This window comes from Strongylocentrotus purpuratus, unplaced genomic scaffold (genome assembly GCF_000002235.5).
Source record: "Strongylocentrotus purpuratus isolate Spur 01 unplaced genomic scaffold, Spur_5.0 spur5_scaffold_8, whole genome shotgun sequence".
NCBI lineage: Eukaryota > Metazoa > Echinodermata > Echinoidea > Camarodonta > Strongylocentrotidae > Strongylocentrotus > Strongylocentrotus purpuratus.
The window spans coordinates 19,802,851-19,821,124 of NW_022145614.1; the positions used below are offsets into that span (position 1 = coordinate 19,802,851).

The following is an 18,274-nucleotide window of genomic DNA, read 5'->3' on the forward strand; positions in this document are numbered from 1 at the left end:
AAAAACGAACAAAAAACTATTGAAAGACTGCCTTCCTTTGACAAAAGAGCATCTGTTTTTCCAATTCGAACTAGGGGCACATCAGACAAAATTTAGTGAGGGGCAAATTTACGTCGTGGGGGTCACCTATTTTATCGCACGAATGAGGGCAACTTATTTAATTAAAAGAAGTACTTTTTGCCGCACGGGATGCTGGCATCGAAGATCACCTATACATCCTGCATTTGGCTTCATACTTCGCGGGAGGGGTATACAGGGGCTGAAATGATGGAAAATAATTCTCACAAAACTAAATATTTAAAGCTCAATATGTCTAAGACTTCCAGGTTATTTGCCTTTCTCACGGAACTTTGAACCTATATAGGGGCAAATCAGATGCAAATGAATATGCACATTTCACTATTGGTAGGACTGGGTACCAGGCGCGGATTCAGGATTTCTTAGGGGAGGGGGCCCAACTTTTTTTTTTTTTTGCTCCCGAAAATTTGAAAATCGCGCCGGCCGAAAAGTCGCTCAGTGGGGGGGGGGGGGGGGGGGGGGGGGTACAGAGCACAATTTTTTTTTTTTTTTTTTTTTTTTGCGCCAGGGGGGGGGGGCCCAACCCCCAAAAATCGTAAAAATCACGTGATTTTACATGATTTTTTTCTCAAGGGGGGGGGGGCCCGGGCCCCCCGGGCCCCCCCCCCCCCTGGATCCGCCACTGCTGGGTACTTATTTTGTTAGGGCCCACATTATTTTCGCATCGAAATGGCCCTTTTCGAGCCAAATATTGGTACGTAATGGTGACCAGCGTTGACGTAATGGGGGGGGGGGGGGTGCAGGAAGGGGCGATTTTCCCCTCCCTCCCACGCAAAGCGCGGAAGCTTTTACGTTACATTAAATCATTAGAGAAAGAAGACGATTCGTTGTACCGTTCTCGACTCTTATTCTTCGTCTGAATTCAGTTTCCACCCCCTCCAGCGCAAAGCACGGAAGCTTACGTTTCATTAAATATAGAGAAAGAAGACGATTTGTTGTACCGTTCTCGAAAATAATCCTCGTCTGAATTCAGTTTACCCCCCCCCCCCTCCCGCGCGAAGCGCGGAAGCTTTTTACGGTTCATTAAATTATTAGAGAAAGAAGACGATTCGTATTACCATTTTTGACTCTTAACCCTTGTCTCAATTCAGTTCCTCCCCTCCCCCTCCCGCGCGAAGCGCGAAAGCTTTGACGTTTCATTAAAATTATTTAAGAAAAAAGATTCGCTGTAACGTTCTCGTCTCTTAATCCTTGTGTCAGTTCAGTCCCTCCCCCCCCCCCCCCCCTGCGCGAAGGCTTTGTCATTTCATTAAATTATTAGAGAAAGAAGACGATCGTTGTACCGTTTTCGACTCTTAATCCTTGTCTGAATTTCAAAAATATTTTTGTCTGCTCCATTTTCTTCCTAGGGTCTACGTCCTCTTACTTTTCTATCCTTTTTTTTTTTTTGGCAGGCTTTTTTTATTGGGGGCCGCTCCCACCACCCCCTAGCTACGCGCCTGCGGTCAGACGAACATATTTCGATACCTTGTCCGCCCCCGGAAACTCAGGGGTTTTAGGCATTTGATTACGGTCAGATGAACATATTTTTATACCTTATTTGTGACACTGGCAAAACACTGATTGGCGTGAGGTCCAGCGGGCGGAGCCCCCAGAAGCTTAAGGGTTTTAGGCACTAAATTGCGGTCAGATGAGTATCAAGGTGCCCGCCTTAGGGCCCTTAGTTAGGTCCCGGGGACCTATTCTTTCTTTCTTGCTCTCTTTCTTTCTATTTCTCTTTAATATTCTTTTTCAAAAAATTCGGGGGGGGGGGGGGGGTCCCCGCCGTTCCGCGGGCCCTGACATATAGGCATCTCAAGAGGCATATTTCTTGCCTGGCTGTAAATTTAGGAATTTGTCATTTTACAACAAACGCATAATTTTTTTTAATTTACTAAAAAATGAGAAAAATCTCGGAAAATTATGTCATTTCAGCATTATGTGTAAACCACCGTTATGGAATTAGAAATAAACCACGATTAAATTTCCCCCGAGCCCCCCCCCCCCTCCCCCGATCTACACTTTGTTGGCGGAAAAATCGCAACTGATCTCCCCTACCTTTCTTCTTTCTCTTTTTTCTTTCCCTTTCTCTCCTCTTTCCCTTTCCATTTCCTTCCCATCCTTCTCTCTCTTTTAGGTTTGCTGGGGGGGGGGGGGCGGCAAGGTCCTGTTTGGCCCCCACCCTTATACACACGTTGTTGGCGGGATTAACCGCAAATGATCAATTTCCCCTTCTTTTCACCATTTTTTTTCTCTTCCTCTTTTTCGGTCCCTTTTAACTCTCCTTTAGTTTTTTCCTTTTCCTTCCTTCCTCTTTTTTTAGCGGGGGCGGGGGGAGGCAAGGGCCTTTTGCCCCACCCCCACCCTGATCAAAAACTTGTTGGCGGGCAAATTGCAACTAATACCCCTTCTTTTCTTTTCTTCTCCCCCAATTTCCTTCCCTTTATCTCCTCTTTTCCTTTTGTCTTTCCATTTCCTTCCTTCTCTCTTATTTTTTTGATGGGGGGGGGGGGGGGGGGGGAGGCAACAGCCTAGGAGGCGAGGCCCCCCGATCTCCTTCTTCCCCCTTTTCTTTTCTTCTTCCTTTTCTTTCTTTCCCTTTCTCTCCTCTTTCCCTCCTTTTCCTTCTCTCCCCCCCTCTCTCTCTCTCTCTCTCTCTCTCTCATTCTCTCTCTCTTTCCCCCTTTTCCCCCTTCTTTTTGTTTTCCTTCTTTTTTTTCCCAGGCCCCCCTGGATCCGCCACTGGTCGGTGTTAGGCCTCCCGCACGAAGCGTGGAAGCTTAGATGTTTCCTTAAATTATTAGGAAAAGAAGACGATTTATTGTACCGATCTCGACTGTTAATCCTTGTCTGATTGAGGCCCCCCCCCCAGCCGCGGATCAAGGATTTCTTAGGGGAGGGGGCCCAACTTTTTTTTTTTTTTTTGCTCCCGAAAATTGAAAATCGCGCCGGCCGAAAAGTCGCTCAGTGGGGGGGGGGGGGGGGGGGGGGGGGGTACAGAGCACAATTTTTTTTTTTTTTTTTTTTTTTTTTTTGCTCCCAAAAATTTGAAAACCGCGCCGGCCAAAAATCCGCTCAGTGGGGGGGGGGGGGGGGGGGGGGGGGGGGGGGGGGGGGGGGGTAGTGAGCACATTTTTTTTTTTTGATCCTCAAAAAAAATTTCAATTTGCACCCCCCCCTTGAGCGCCAGGGGGGGGGGCCCAACCCCCCAAAAGGTAAAAATCACGTGATTTTACATGATTTTTTTCTCAAGGGGGGGGGGGGCCGGGCCCCCCGGGCCCCCCCTGGATCCGCCACTGCCCCCCCCTCTCGCGCGAAGCGCGAAAGCTTTGACGTTTCATTAAATTATTATAAAATGTAGACGATTTGCTGTACCGTTCTCGATGTTAATCCTTGTCTAAATTCAGTTTCTCCCCCTCCCGCGCAAAGCGTGGAAGCTTTGACGTTTTACTAAATTATGAGAAAAAGCAGACGATTCGGTGTCCTTATCTGAATTCAGATCCCCCCCCTCCCGCGCGAAGCGCGGAAGTTATTGCGTTTCATTAAATTATTAGAGAAAGTAGACGATTCGTTGAACAGTGCTCGACTCTTAATCCTTTTCTCCCCCTCTCGCGCGAAGCGCGGAAGCTTTGACGCATCATTAAATTATGAGAAAAAGCAGTCGATTCGATGTCGGCCTACTGTTCTCGACGCTTAATCCGTATCTGAATTCAGTTTCCCCCCCTCCCGCGCAAGTTTTTACGTTTCATTAAATTATTAGAGAAAGTAGACGATTCGTTGAACCGTGCTCGAGTCCTAATCCTTGTCTGAATGAAATTTCCCGAAAACTCCCGCGCAAAGCGCGGAAGTTATGACTTTTCATTCAATTATTAGAGTAAGAAGACGATTCGTTGTACCGTTCTCGACTCTTAATAAGCCCTAATTGTCTGAATTCAGTTTCCTCCTTTAGCGCGAAGCGCGGAAGCTTTGACATTTCCTTAAATTATTAGAGAAAGCAGACGTTTCGTTGTACCGTTTTCGACTCTTAATCCTTGTCTGAATTCAGTTTTCCCCCTTCCAGCGCAAGTTGCTTAGACGTTTGATTTAATTATTATAGAAAGAAGACGATTCGTTGCACCGTTTTCGACTCTTATTAAGCTCTATTTATCTGAATTCAGTTTCTCCCCTCTTGCGCGAAGCGCGGAAGCTTTGACGTCTCCTTATTATGAGAGAAAGAAGACGATTCGTTGAACCGTTCTCGACTCGTCTAAATGAACTTTTCCTCTCCCGCGCGAAGCGCGGAAATTTTTGCGTTTCATCAAAATAAAGAGAATGGAAAACGATTCGTTGTACTGTTCTCGACTCTTAATCCTTATCTAAATTCAGTTCCCCCCCCCCCTCTGCGCGAATCGCAGAAGCTTAGACGTTTCCTCAAATTATTAGAGAAAAAAAACGATTCGTTGTACCGTTCTCGACTCGTCTAAATGAAGTTTTCCCCACCCGCGCGAAGCGCGGAAATTTTTGCGTTTCATCAAAATATAGAGAAAGGAAGACGATTCGTCGTACCGTTGTTGACTCTTAATCCTTGTTTGAATTAGTTTCCCGAAAATTTTTAAACCTCTGATTTCTTTAGCTGATATTATAGGAAAGTGAAACTTCGAGAAAATACAAGTATTGTAGTTGTAGCCACTCTCGAAATCGTCACAGCGGATAAAAAGTCACAGTTCGTAGGGGAAAAAACTTGTCGGCCGACCGACAATATACATCTCACCGACTTCAAACTTCTGCATTGATATAGTACACGAGGATCGAGCAAGAATACCGACACAGCAACATATTTACTCATGTCTTTCTTTCTTCCTAGACGAGACGACTCCACCCACAACCAGTGGCGTACCTGGGGTACTCCGTCAGGGGGGGGGGGGGGCAAGCGACCAAAACAAACAAAAAAGGCGATGCTAATTTTCACTTCTGGCGAGCGAGCGAGCAAAAAAAATCTTTAAGTAACGTTTGGTATATAAACTGGTATTGTTGCAAGTTGGGGGTGGGAACATTCACTTGTTAGCGACGTTAATTTCATTTTTTTGCAAACGAGCGTAGCGAGCAAGAAAAAAATCACTTCTTTTTTAATAATTGCCACTTTGGTTCAATTGTTCCATGCAGGGCGCGGGAACAATATTGTGTTTAGGCTAATTTTATACCCATTTTAGCTAGCGAGCGAAAATACATCTTTCTCTCAATGAATTGCTATATAAAATTTGTTTCATTGTTGCAGGTCGGGGGCGGGCACAATCGTGTTTAAGGCAATGTCAATCCCATTTTGGCGGGCAGGCAACCCTCTACATTTCTCTTTTTAATGATATTGTAGCAAGTTAGTGGTGGGCACATAATTCCACGAGCTAGCGAGCGTAGCGAGCGAGCGAAAAAAAACCCACTTCTCTTTTATAGGGAAAATATGGTACATAAAACTTGGGTTCAATGTTCCATGTCAGGGACGTGATTATTTAAAGCGGTGTTATTTCTATTTTGGCGAGCGAGCGAAAAAAAAATCACTTCTCTTTTATAGGGAAAATATGGTACATAAACTTGGGTTCATTGTTCCATGTCAGGGACGTGATTATTAAAAGCGGTGTTATTTCTATTTTGGCGAGCGAGCGTAGCGAGCGAGCAAAATTTTTGTAATGATAGTTGGTTCATAAATTTCAGATTTTTTTGTTGCAGGGCAGGGCTTACACAATCATGTCTAAGGTGATGTTAATTCCGTTTTAGCGAGCACGAGCACACCAAAACTTCTTTGAATAACGTTTGGTACATAATTATTAACTGGTTGTTGCAGGTTGGGGCGGGCACGTTAGCGGTGTCAATTTCATTTTGGCGAGCGAGCATAGCGAGCAAGCAAAAAAAAAAAATTCTCTTTTAATAGAAATTAATAAATAAACTTGTTTTTATTGGTGCAGGTCAGGATGGACGCAATCGCGTTCAACGCGATTCAATTCATTTTATTCGCGAGCGAGTGTAGCGAGCGAGAAAAATGAATTAGTCTCTTTTAGTAACATTTGGTACATACATTGTGTGTTATTGTTGTCATGGTTGCAGGTCGGGGCCCGTCGGGGCAGGCACAATTGTATTCTAGGCAATGCTAATTCTTTTCTTTTTTCAGGGGGACGAGCAAGTGAAAACATTTAATACAAAATAGGCTAGCAAGCAGTTCGTGCCAGCGAAGAGTTTCGAATTTGTTATATCACTTATATTTTCCTATTTTCATTTGTCTTAATTTTTCAGGGCCGTATGCGGAATATTTTTCTGGTGGGGGAGGGGGAAAGATGCGTTAAAAGTTTTCGAAGAATCTCAGAAGCAAAAGGAGTGAAGGGAGTTCGAGCGACCGAACTAGTCATGAGGGTACTTTTGCATTTTCAAAAGTAGAATTGAAGGATTTGGTATAGGCCTACACTACATTTTCAAGAAAAAAACTGTACGTTTTCAAAATATCTGGGGTCAACTGCCCCCCCCCCCTGGTGCGTACGGCCATGGTCTTTTTTTTCTTTTTTTTCCCCCATTTTTTTCCTTTCCTATTCTTTTCCCTTTTTCTTCCTTTCCTCTTCTTCTTCCTTTTTTCTTTCCTTTTCCTTTTTTTCCTTTTTTCTCTTTCTTTCCTTTTTTTCTTCCCTTTTCCTTTTTTCTTTTTCTTTCCTTTCCTTTCTTTTCTTTTCTTTCCCCTTTTTCTTTTTCCCCTGGAGCCCGTCAGGGGGGGGCACTCTGCCCCCCCTGCCCCCCCATAGGTACGCCAGTGACACAACCCCCCTTTCTTTTAGTCCCACTCCTCCTTCCCAGGCTCTTACCTCCCCCACTCTCCTCTCTTCACCCCCGTTTCTTTTGTTTCCCTTTTCTCTTTTTTCTTCTTTTTTTCCTTTTCTTCCCTTTCTTTCCTCTTCTCCCTCTTTTTCTTTTTTCTCTGTCTTTCCTTTCTCTTTTCTTTCCTTTCTTTTCTTTTCTTTTCCTTTTCTTTTTTCTTTTCTTTCCCTTTCCCCTCTCTTTTTTCCATCCCCCTTTTCTCTTTTTTCCCGACGGCAGCGCAATTTTACCGACAATATCCTGACAGGTGGAGGGGTGTCGCACCCCCACACCCCCCCCCCCCTTGGCGACGCCCCTGTCTCCATCCCTTTCTACCGCCCCACCACCGCTCCCACTTTCTCAAAGAAGTAACTCTCAAGAGTTGACAAAGAAGGCGTGGCCTATCGGTGGCCGATTGGGCGCGCGCGCATACACCGATCAGCTGGTGCATGACAGTCATGTCAGCATACATTGAAGAATTGCTAGTTCTAGTTCTACTACGAAGTTGCTAGGACGGTTCAGTGAGCTGAGCTGAGGCAGTCTGCTGTTTTTGTCAGGCGATCGAAGGTTGAAGCTGAGTTAAAACAGAACTGGTAAGTTGCACATCATTATGCATAAATCCTGTTGCCATCGATCACATACATGTCATTGAATGATTGATACGTACATATGCGATATGAAAATTTGTATTAACCTTGGCCTTGACGATCTTTACTTCACCTCGGGCTCAGTCCCACCTGTGACATAAATTATAAGTTTTTGTTTCTTGTGAAAATCACACTTAGCTGCATTACTATCCCGGCCTGGCTGTGTATTAAAAGCTGATCTATTGATTCTCAACATTTGAAACACTACTAGCTGTACAAAACTCAACTGAGTTCACTCAAAATAGGTACTTTAGTAACAATTGATGATGCCGAAATAGCAGTAAAATACAATGTTTTCAACTTACCGATGTTAGAAAGAATAATTTAATAATTCAAATTGTAAGTCTACTGTCAAAGTTGCCAATCAGCCACATCGTCTTGATTGTGTGCATTAGTGTGCAATAAGTGTGTTGACTATTCATGTGTGCAATTGTTGCCTCTTAGCATATAGTGCAGTGCTAGAGGTCAATACCCATTAGCATTTAACAAGTTTTACAGAATTTGATGTTGGCTGATAAAGGGACATATTATGAAAATAGAGGTTATTTCTAAAATGAAATGAAAGGAGGAAATTATAACAGAATTTCTATCGCTCGTGACAACTATTTTGAATTGAAATTAAAGGAATTCCTTGGGCTCTGCCCAAAGATACCCGGCAAAGGCCCTCCCCCTGCACCCCGTCCGCAAAGATAAAAGTGGTTCCTGCCAAGACAATTACCTTTTGTTGTGTAAAATCGGGGAGAGTGTTAGTTTAATGTAGTTTAAGCTTATAACAACCACTCCCATTGACCTTTCATTATTTACACAATTCCTTGCTGCCTCAAGATCACTGGAGCAAAGAAAGGTAACAATGTATAGCAAGAAAGCCAAGAATCCTTATTTAGTGGAGGATTTATCCTTTTTAAGACTCCTGGCAAATGTTAAGGCTCTCCCCTGCACCGATCCGTAAAGATAGAAGTGGTTCCCAAGACATCCTTTTGTTGTGTAAAATTGAGGAGAGTGTGTCATTATGTAGTTAAAGCTTTAATATAACAACCACTCCCATGGACCTTTTATTATTTACAAACTTTCTTGCTGTCTGCTGCCTCAAGATCACTGGAGCGAAGAAAGGTAACAATGTATAGCAAGAAAAGCAAAGGTTATAAGGCTCTCCCCTGCACCGATCCATGAAGATAGAAGTGGTTCCCAAGACAACCTTTGTTGCATAAAATTGGGGAGAGTGTGAGTTTTATGTACCGTAGTGAAAGCTTTAATATATCACTTACGTGTACCTTTTATTATTTACACAATTCTTCCCGTCTGCTTTCCTTTCCTAATAAGTGTACTTTTTCTATCTGAAAAGTACCCCTTTTCCTTTTTCATAACATAGGCCCCTATAGAGCATCTTAGAGCAACTTTTTTATTTATCCCCCCAGGGCTCGCCCGTATTTATTGGTTTAACTGTGTTATTTATGAAATGTGTTTTCAGTCTTTCATGATTAAATTGTGCTTAAAACTCATCGGGATTTGTTGTTGTCTTTCTCAATATAAAACTTTTCGTGCTGCGACGTCACAAATCTTTAAATTTTCTCTATATTCAGACCATCACACCCAACTGCAAGGTTTAAACAGTTTATTGGACCATGTCAAGAGAGAAACAAATATTGGAATCATCCCTGATAATGTAATCACAATCATAAAAATGTAGGGGTATACACCAATATTTAAATATGGTAGATTTACATGTTGATGTTTCCTTTTGTAGGTAGCCCTTATATTACAGAGAGTGCCCTATTTTGCTGGTGCCCCCCCCTCCCAGCCCATTTTGGAAAATGCTCAACCGTGCCTGTTTGTGCTCAACCTTTTTTAAAATGTAGCTTTGATTCAGCTCATACTCCCGATCATCTATCATCGAGTCAGAAGACTGAAAGGTCTGTTATATTTACGGTAAAGATATTGATTTACAGTTTATTAAAATACTGAACCTGGCAGCCCGTTGGTGGAATTATATCCAGTTTACATGTTAAAATCAACTGAACTTGCTCATCAATGTTGTAACAATGACATTCAATGTGAGAACATTAAAACATAAAAACAATACGGCAATCAAAATAAAAAAGATAGTGTTCTTAAAACAGGGTCAAACTATGTTCACATATATTGCACTGAGAGATATAGCAAAAAAGGAGGGTAGAAGGAAAGTAGGAGAAAAGGAGTGTTAGAAAAGAGGGAATCAAGAGGATAGTGGAAACCAAAGTAAAAGGTAAGAAACAGGTAACTGGGAGACTGAGAAGGGGGGGGGGGTAGAAAGAGAATTACCGGTATGCAAAATTATAGTGCCACATTCAATGCCATTCATACAGATTACAAAAGTTAAAATACAATAAATGAAGTTATACTTTTTAGGAAATTGGAATGGCACATACTGATATACAGAATATGTGAGTAAATCATAAACTATCAAAATATCACACTAAAGATTTAAACATACTATATTTCAGAACCAGACTATGAACATGTATTGGGTGAATTTCAATAATGGTATCATACTGAAGAAGGTGAAAGATAAATTCAATCAGACAAGGCCGGGGTCGAAGTTGGAAGAATGAAAGAAAAAGGCAAGGAAGAGAAAGAGAGAGAGAGAGAGAGAGAGAGAGAGAGAGATGAGGGGAGGGCAGAGGTAGAGAAAGATGAGGGAAGTGTAGAGAGAGGACAGAAAAGAGTAGGGAGATAGAGAAAGAGAGATAAGAGTTATGAGGGAGAGCGAGAGAGAGAGAGAGAGAGAGAGAGAGAGGGAGAGAGAAGTAAAGGGAAAATGGAGGCCCCGTGTAGATTAAAGTCAGTACCTTTGCATGCTAAGCACCCACTGCACTATTCGTATAAGAGTAGGGGGAAACCCCAGTGTAGTACGATAATACTCCTTGTGATATATCTGTCTTTTTTTCCATTTTCAATCTGTCCTAGGAAGATAGTTTTTAGGGATGGTATAGACGTGACCAGAGGAGGGGAGAGGGTCCTAGAATTGCAGTAGAGCTATAGTTAAGCAAGGATAATATACTGTTAGTATTGCATGCATATCATTTAAAGGGATCCAGTAACTTTGTCTCAGATCCTTAAAAGAAATCCTTGATTTAGCTCATGCTGCAATCATAATTATAAACCTTTGGGTCATACATGAATCCCATGACTTTCACAATTGGCCAATCGCATGTCTGATTATTAAGATATTCGTGATTGAAAATGGAAATTTCAGAAACCGTTTTCCTGAGGGTTTTCGTAACACTACAGGCTATTGGGTAAAAGGAGTAAGGTAAAATCGGTCACTCAAAGATTTTTACTTTTTTGAGGCACTTCATGATCATTTTGAAGTGCGATTTTTTTAGAGCTTCAATATTACACCATATCACAGACACTGACGACACGTAGGGCCATGCATCCGAGATTAAACATTGTTAAACGATGCCTTTAATACGTAATTTAATTTCATCTCATTTCATCACAGAGCCAACTGAAAACCGAAGACCCGTATCACCATGGACCTGAGTAGCGATGACACTGGATGGTTAGCTTCAGTCCCACTCCTAGCAGTTTGCTTATGCTCTGTCATTGCAGTCGTACTTTGGAACGCACTGTCCATCGCACCTGATCCTATAGATGGTATCTATGCCCAGCCAGGTCAGTGGTTCTTTCTAAAGAGAACCTTCATCTATATGTCCATCTTGTTGAGGAAACGGAGAAGTAAACGAGGGGATAAAGATGCAAAAGGACAGACAGGAGCCGGCTATGGGCAGCTATCGACCAAGAAAGAAGAAGACTTGGAATATGTGACGGAAGTTGCTGACAGACCAAATGTGAGTTCTTATACTCCGCCATACAAAAGTAGTAGTTTTACTGTGGTGCAAATTCTTTAAATATCACCAATCCAACCCCGTATACAAAATAATCAAAAGGGTAATTACAACAAACTTACATAAACTACATAATCATTCATATAATCTTGCCTCAAATAATTTTTAAGACCAATTTTTTCACAATTAATTTAAAAGTCAACTATTTCAAGATCGCGACAGCAGTTCATGAGAGAAAGAGATAGCCAATTGATGCAAAAATTGACAATGATCTTCATTTGTCTCCATCTGTCTATGTCAAAATGTTTTACAGGCTTTCAACTCGGTTTACACATTCGGCGTCAGTCCTACTGGGGAATGGCTGGTGGCCAGGATTGGACTTAGACCCAATGGTGAGAGGAGTTGCTGGTTCATTCTTGGTCTACCTGGCATTGGAGACCTGGTCCATCCACAGTACCCAGACTGTGTGGTCCAAGGTGACCTGTCTTCTGGGTTCAGGGCTGGCGGACTCACGATGGAGGTCTTAGAACCCATGAAACTCTGGAGGATCTCTTACAATGGTCTCTGCAAGTATGTCTTCATTTATTTTATTTTTTTAAGTATTAGGAAAGGAATCATATAGCTAGTAAGATATTAAAACTGTTGTGCAGTGTTATGGTTTTTTGCATGAGATATCGGCTCATAAACTAACTGATCTGGGCCCTGTCTTACAAAGAGTTGTGATTGATCCAAATTAATATGAAGTCCTCCTCCGATCAATCACAAGTTTGCAATCTCCTATCTCTTATGTACATATAGTTAAAGTTGCGATTGATATCAAATCTTTGTAATACAGGGCCCTGGCGTCAAATTCCACTCAAGAGTTAAGCTATATGATTTATTTAAGTTAAATTGGTTATAGGTTACTTTGGATTGTGAAAAGTGTCCTCACTTGTTCAAGACCTTATAGCAAGATGACCACAGTTTGTAACTAGACAATTACACTTTATGTTAAATTTGTTCACTCCTGGGTCATAATTTTCAAGGATTCTGGATCCGGCCTACATCCCATAAGAAGTTTGTTACATTCCACTTCTTAACAATATCTTTTCTCAACCTTGACTTTTGCAGAGTTGGATTCCAGGAAAATATAAGGAGTACGGATGAAAGGCCCCTCATTCATGTTCGCTGCTCATTCATGTGAGTATGCAATCGTTTGTAAATAGCAGCTTCATTTTAGACAGATTGAGAGCACTTTCTTTTGTACAATCCACCAAGAGAATACAATATAGACATTCTCTTTTGAGAGCCTTCATGTCAAACTGTTTGAAATTTAAAACACAGGTCAAATTATTGCCTGTCCAAACTCTGTTTGGATAAAGAAAAATGTTGTCATTTGAGGTAAAGAAAGTTATTATGAAACACGGTACGGTCAAACCTGCCTGTAAAGGTCACCCAAGGGAAGCAGGAAAAGTGGCCACTGTAGACAGGTGGCCTTCTTAGACATGCCCTCCAACACACATTTCTCTCGGTAAGGAGACAAAATACATGACGTCTATGGACAGGTGGCCTTTATAGAGAGGGAGTAAGACTGATTTGACTGTATTATGGTTTATAACCGTCTGGACTAACCAGTTAGTCTACTATCCAATTGGTCTTTTCCAATACTGTCTACACCCAGCCCATCTACTCTCCGCGTGGTCTAATAATCATTACGGCTACTTATTATTTGTGCTAATTCCCAGTTTGTTTAATATTCATTTGGTCTAATTTCCGTCTAGTCTAATTCTCAGTTTGTTTAAATGCCCATTTGGTCTACTATCCTTATGGTCTCCTTCTTCTTCTTCTTCCAAAAAAAGTGCTGCTTCAAGGCCTTGAAGATTGCGCGCTGTGTGTCTGATGGTCTAATAACCAATAATAATAATAAAAATAAGGCCTAAAAAAAAAAATTGACGACTTGGCGTAACCCGCCCGACCCTATTTTTATCGCCGACCCTACGCTTTTTTTTTTTTTTTTTTTTACATTTTTTTTGTTGATTTTTTTTTTTTTTTTTTTTTTTGATGAAGGATTCTGAAATACTGGAGACATTTTTTAACTGTTTGTTATTACAGAGCCATTCACAATTGTAAATATTTTCACAAGTTGTAATTGGCTACTCTTTTCAACCCTCATTCTTCAAGATTTTGGATACATGTTAACATGTTAACATGTTAACCTCTAGACAAGTTATAAAAATGCTAGTCAATACATTGTGAAAATACTAATATTTGTGAACAGCCCCTTCTAAACCTACATATTCACCTGTTTATCCTGTTGAAGACAGTGTCTGAGATATCTCAGACTGGGGTCTGATGGAAACCTATTAATGCGTTCGTATGTTTGCATTTTATGTGCATGAGGGTGTATGTACATGTACATGTACCGTATTTGCCAGCGTAAAGGCCGCACCCCCGCATAGGCCGCACCCCCGATTTGTTTTTGTTTTTTGTTTTGTTGTTGTTGTTTTGCTGCCGAAAACCCACGCGTGGAAGGACCTTCATTTTACATCGAGGTGCAGTTAAAGGCGCTGATTTGTGCTTGTAAACTTGTCACAAATAATAGTAACAATGTCGTTTTTAGAAGAATGTGTAAGATCATTAATGTGAATTAAAAACAATAAAGTACCTATGGTACCAGTGGTGTACCTTGTGGTACACCATTTGTTATAGAAAAAAATTTGAGGAACTATTATTATAAACTACATATTGAGATCTATTAGAAAGATTACTTTCAAACCAAGATGACAGTCAAATTTTAGTGTTGTTGTAGTTTCCGAGTGGTGAGTCAACACACTGATTACTGAGCTGGGAGACATTGCCAGGCATAGAGCCATAAATCGAAACTAAAAAAAAATTTAAAAAAAAAAAAAAAAAAAAAAAAAAAAAAATTACTCTTTCGCCGCATAGGCCGCACCCCGACTTTTTGATATTTTCTCTTCCAAAAATACTGCGGCCTATACGCCGGCAAATACGGTATGTATGCAGGGGGGGGGGGGCAGGTGTATGTGTGCATCCCCAGGTCCCAAGGTGATCAAGATTTCAACAATTTCTTGCTCACTTTGCTCACACAGTGTGTGTGTCCATATATGTGTGTGTGTGTGCGTGGAGTTATTTGAACATATTGTGGTCTTCCCCTCTCATCAGATCATCCCCAAGGTCTGAGGACCTATCTACGCCACTGTATGTATGTATGTGTATGAATGGCTAATTTCATGTATGCAAATATAAGCAACAACAACAACAACAACAACAAAAAAAACAAAACAAAAAAAAATCGCCCTACCTACCCTAATTTTCAGTGACCCGTTACGCCGAGTCATCAATTTTTTTTTTTAGGCCAAATAGTGAACACTTATAATGCGCCATGTCTGTCAAAAATAACACTCCTGGCGCAGTTCTGTGAAAATTGTATAATTGAAACAATGAAAATAATGTTTTTTTTAGACCTTGTGGATGGTAGACAATATGGGCATTAAACAAACTGGGAATAAGACTCACTGGTTATAAGAATGAATGAACAATAGACCAAATGGGTAGTAGACTATAAACTGGATGTTATACCATATGGAAATTAGACCAAATGACTATTAGCCTAAATGGTCATTAGACCAAATGACTATTAGCCTAAATGGTCATTAGACCAAATGACTATTAGCCTAAATGGTCATTAGACCAAATTACTATTACCCTAAATGGTCATTAGACCAAATGACTATTAGTCTAAATGGTCAATAGACTAAATGACTATTAGTCTAAATGGTCATTAGCCCAAATGATAAGTAGACCAAATGATTATTAAACCATGTGGATAGTAGACAGCCTGGGTGTAGACTATATGAGAATAAACTAATTGGGTAGTAAACAAACTGGTTGTACACCAAACGGCGATTCATCTATATTATCATACATTTTATACCTCTATAATTACCGTAGACAGTGGTGTGAATAGAAAAATTATAAGTAATTTGATAGTACGAAAAAGACTTATTGAAGTATCTTATGTATTTGTCATACAGGTGGGCAGCCTTCACTCCTGTCTTTAACTTTGACACGGATCTGAATTCTTGGCATAACAGTGGAAACGTTGCACAAGAACTCTGGGATAGAGAATTCTTCAAGAAGCTAAAGAGGTATCATTATTATCTCAAAATAAATATTTTGTTATAACTGTAAAAAAGTAAATTAGTAAGTTCATGATCTGTCTTTCCTAAAATTGATGGCCCATATGTACAGTTGTAACTTCCATGTTTCTAAAAAAAAATACTTCCAGATTTTCTTGACTTTAGTGGGTAAATGGCAGGGGACTACCGTAACTATAAATAGATGCAAATTAGAGTTGAAAACATATGAATGATATTTTTTAGCTCTCTTCAGTTTTTGTTGGAGATCAGTTCCTATGCATCTAGGAATAAGAAAATAAAGTTTTAATGAGCTTCTCTTCTTTATTTACAGTATGCACCAGACACATTATGAACAGTACGGCACTCTAAGGGGTGTGGTCAAGGTCGAAGGTCATGATGAGAGGACCCTCGTCATGAGAGGCATCAGAGATCATTCTTATGGTAGGTTCATTGCATGTACCGATTTCTCCTGATTTATGTTTCTTGAGAAAGTGACATATCAAAGCTTTCATCTAATAGTATTTAACAAAGGTCCTAGTTCAACCAGTCCACTTATTTATTTTTGTATTACAAACAAGCCCACAAGAAACCATCAAATTTACAAGGCATATAAAGAATTCAGTCGTTAACTGTAGATACATACATACCGGCGTGTTGGCTCAGTCAGTAGAGCGTCCGCCTCACAACCGGGAGGTCGTGGGTTCGAACCCCGGCCGTGTCATACCAAAAGACGTTAAAAGACGGGAGTTGCTGCTACCTTGTTTGGCGTTCAACAATAAAGGGGATAGAGCAACGTCGACCTGGCGCTGCTCAGTGGCTGCCGGGCTCACGATCAATTGGGCAAAAAGAATTTAAATTTTTGGTTTAACTTAATAAAATTTGGAGTGGACTTTAAAAGATTATTATTATTATTATTATTATTATTATCTAACTGCATTCTTTTGTAGGTGTTCGTGACTGGGCCACATTTTACCGCTATGCTCTCCACTTTGGTGTTCTTGAGGTAAGGTTCCATTATTCAGGTTTATACTGCTCTGTGTGAAAGATCAATTATTATATGTATGATTTATTAAAATATCAAACTATTCAGCCAGCATAAATTATGAGTAATGCGTAAACAATCCAAATATATCACACTAAAGATGTAAACATGTTATGTTTCAATTTTTTTTAAGGCACTTCAATTTCATGCTTTTGATGCATATTAATACAGAATTTATACACAATTTTTATGCCTCCGTTACGAAGTAGCCGGAGGCATTATGTTTTCGGGTTGTCCGTCCGTCCGTCCGTCCGTACGTCCGTACGTCCGTACGTCCGTCCGTCCGTCCGTACGTCCCGTTCTCGTGATCGCGTTATCTGAAGAACCGATTGATGGATTCCTGCCAAACTTTGGTCATGTATGTATCTTGCAGAGCCGATGAACTGAATAGATTTGGGGGTCACGAGGTCAAAGGTCAAAGGTCACAGGGCTCATTATGTATGCAAAAACAGCTCGTGATCGCGTTATCTGAAGAACCGATCGATGGATTCCTGCCAAACTTTGGTCATGTATGTATCTTGCAGAGCCGATGAACTGATTAGATTTTGGGGTCACGAGGTCAAAGGTCAAAGGTCACAGGGCTCATTATGTATGCAAAAACAGCTTGTGATCGCGTTATCTCAAGAACCGATTGATGGATTCCTGCCAAACTTAGGTCATGTATGTTACTTGCAGAGCCGATGAACTGATTAGATTTTGGGGTCATGAGGTCAAGGTCAAAGGTCATGTGGCTCATTATGTATGCAAAAATAGCTTGTGATCGCATTATCATTAGAACAGATTTATGGATTCCTGCCAAACTTAGATCATGTATGTATCTTGCAGAGCCAATGAACTGAGTAGATTCTTGGGTCATGAGGTCAAAGGTCAAAGGTCATGGGCTCATTATGTATGCAGAAATAGCTTGTGAACGCATTCTCATCAGAACTGACAGATGGATTACTATTTAACTCGGGACATCTTGCGGAGCCAATGAACTGAGTAGATGTTAGGGTCATGAGGTCAAAGATCAAAGGGTCATATATGTATATGAGAAATTGCTTGTGATTCGATATTCTGAGAACCTGTTAATGGATTACAATTGAACTTGAATTTGAAAAATTTCTTCTGTTTTGGTTTGTAAATTGCTCTATGACGGAGGCATCATTTCGACTGCGCGCAGTCGAAGTTCCATCTAGTTCATCTCCTTTCTATGCTTTCCATAGTTTAAAGATTATTAGTATTTAAAAGGGTTTTTCAAAATTTGTAGAGATAATGATTGACCATCGTTTTTTTTGGTGATATTTCATACTTTTGATGTAAAATTCTTCACGTATTTCTTTCTTTCTAGGATGGATCATCTTTTCAAGTTGGAGTATTCTCTATCCCTGGCTACCTTTCTCAGTGAGTCAAATATGTATTACCAAGCATAGTGATGCCTTCTTGTACATGGGTACCGGTAAATGGGAGTTAGATTTCTCGGACACCTTACTTCTTGTTCGACTAATGTTTCTATGACGAGAAACAGAAGAGTAATTAATCTGTTTCCAAATTCATTACCAGATTTTTTAAAATTGAAGTGAAGATATGTACCTGATGCAATTCTATTACTAGTATTCTTTTGCTGATGAAGCGTTATACTTGTGATCTGCGATAGAAACTAAAGCAAGGTCAGATTCAGGTTTTTTGTGAATGGTGAAAGAGACAACATTCCAAAAGGTGGCACAAGAGAGCAAGATTTGTTTTTCACTTGAGGTATGCCAAATGGGTTTT

General features: G+C 40.7%; 1 protein-coding gene across 1 annotated transcript in view; it reads left to right on the forward strand.

The window, feature by feature from the left end:
- Nucleotides 1-7,173: 7,173 nt before the first annotated feature.
- The window catches only part of LOC100890479, a 40,980-nt gene continuing 29,879 nt past the window's right edge, over nucleotides 7,174-18,274 (forward strand). Inside the window, exons 1-8 of the mRNA XM_030975575.1 lie at nucleotides 7,174-7,460; nucleotides 10,996-11,344; nucleotides 11,655-11,911; nucleotides 12,452-12,520; nucleotides 15,376-15,489; nucleotides 15,812-15,921; nucleotides 16,428-16,483; nucleotides 17,853-17,905. Coding sequence (XP_030831435.1) covers nucleotides 11,027-11,344; nucleotides 11,655-11,911; nucleotides 12,452-12,520; nucleotides 15,376-15,489; nucleotides 15,812-15,921; nucleotides 16,428-16,483; nucleotides 17,853-17,905 — 977 coding nt within the window. The 5' untranslated portion in view covers nucleotides 7,174-7,460; nucleotides 10,996-11,026. The remainder of the gene's footprint in view (nucleotides 7,461-10,995; nucleotides 11,345-11,654; nucleotides 11,912-12,451; nucleotides 12,521-15,375; nucleotides 15,490-15,811; nucleotides 15,922-16,427; nucleotides 16,484-17,852; nucleotides 17,906-18,274) is intronic.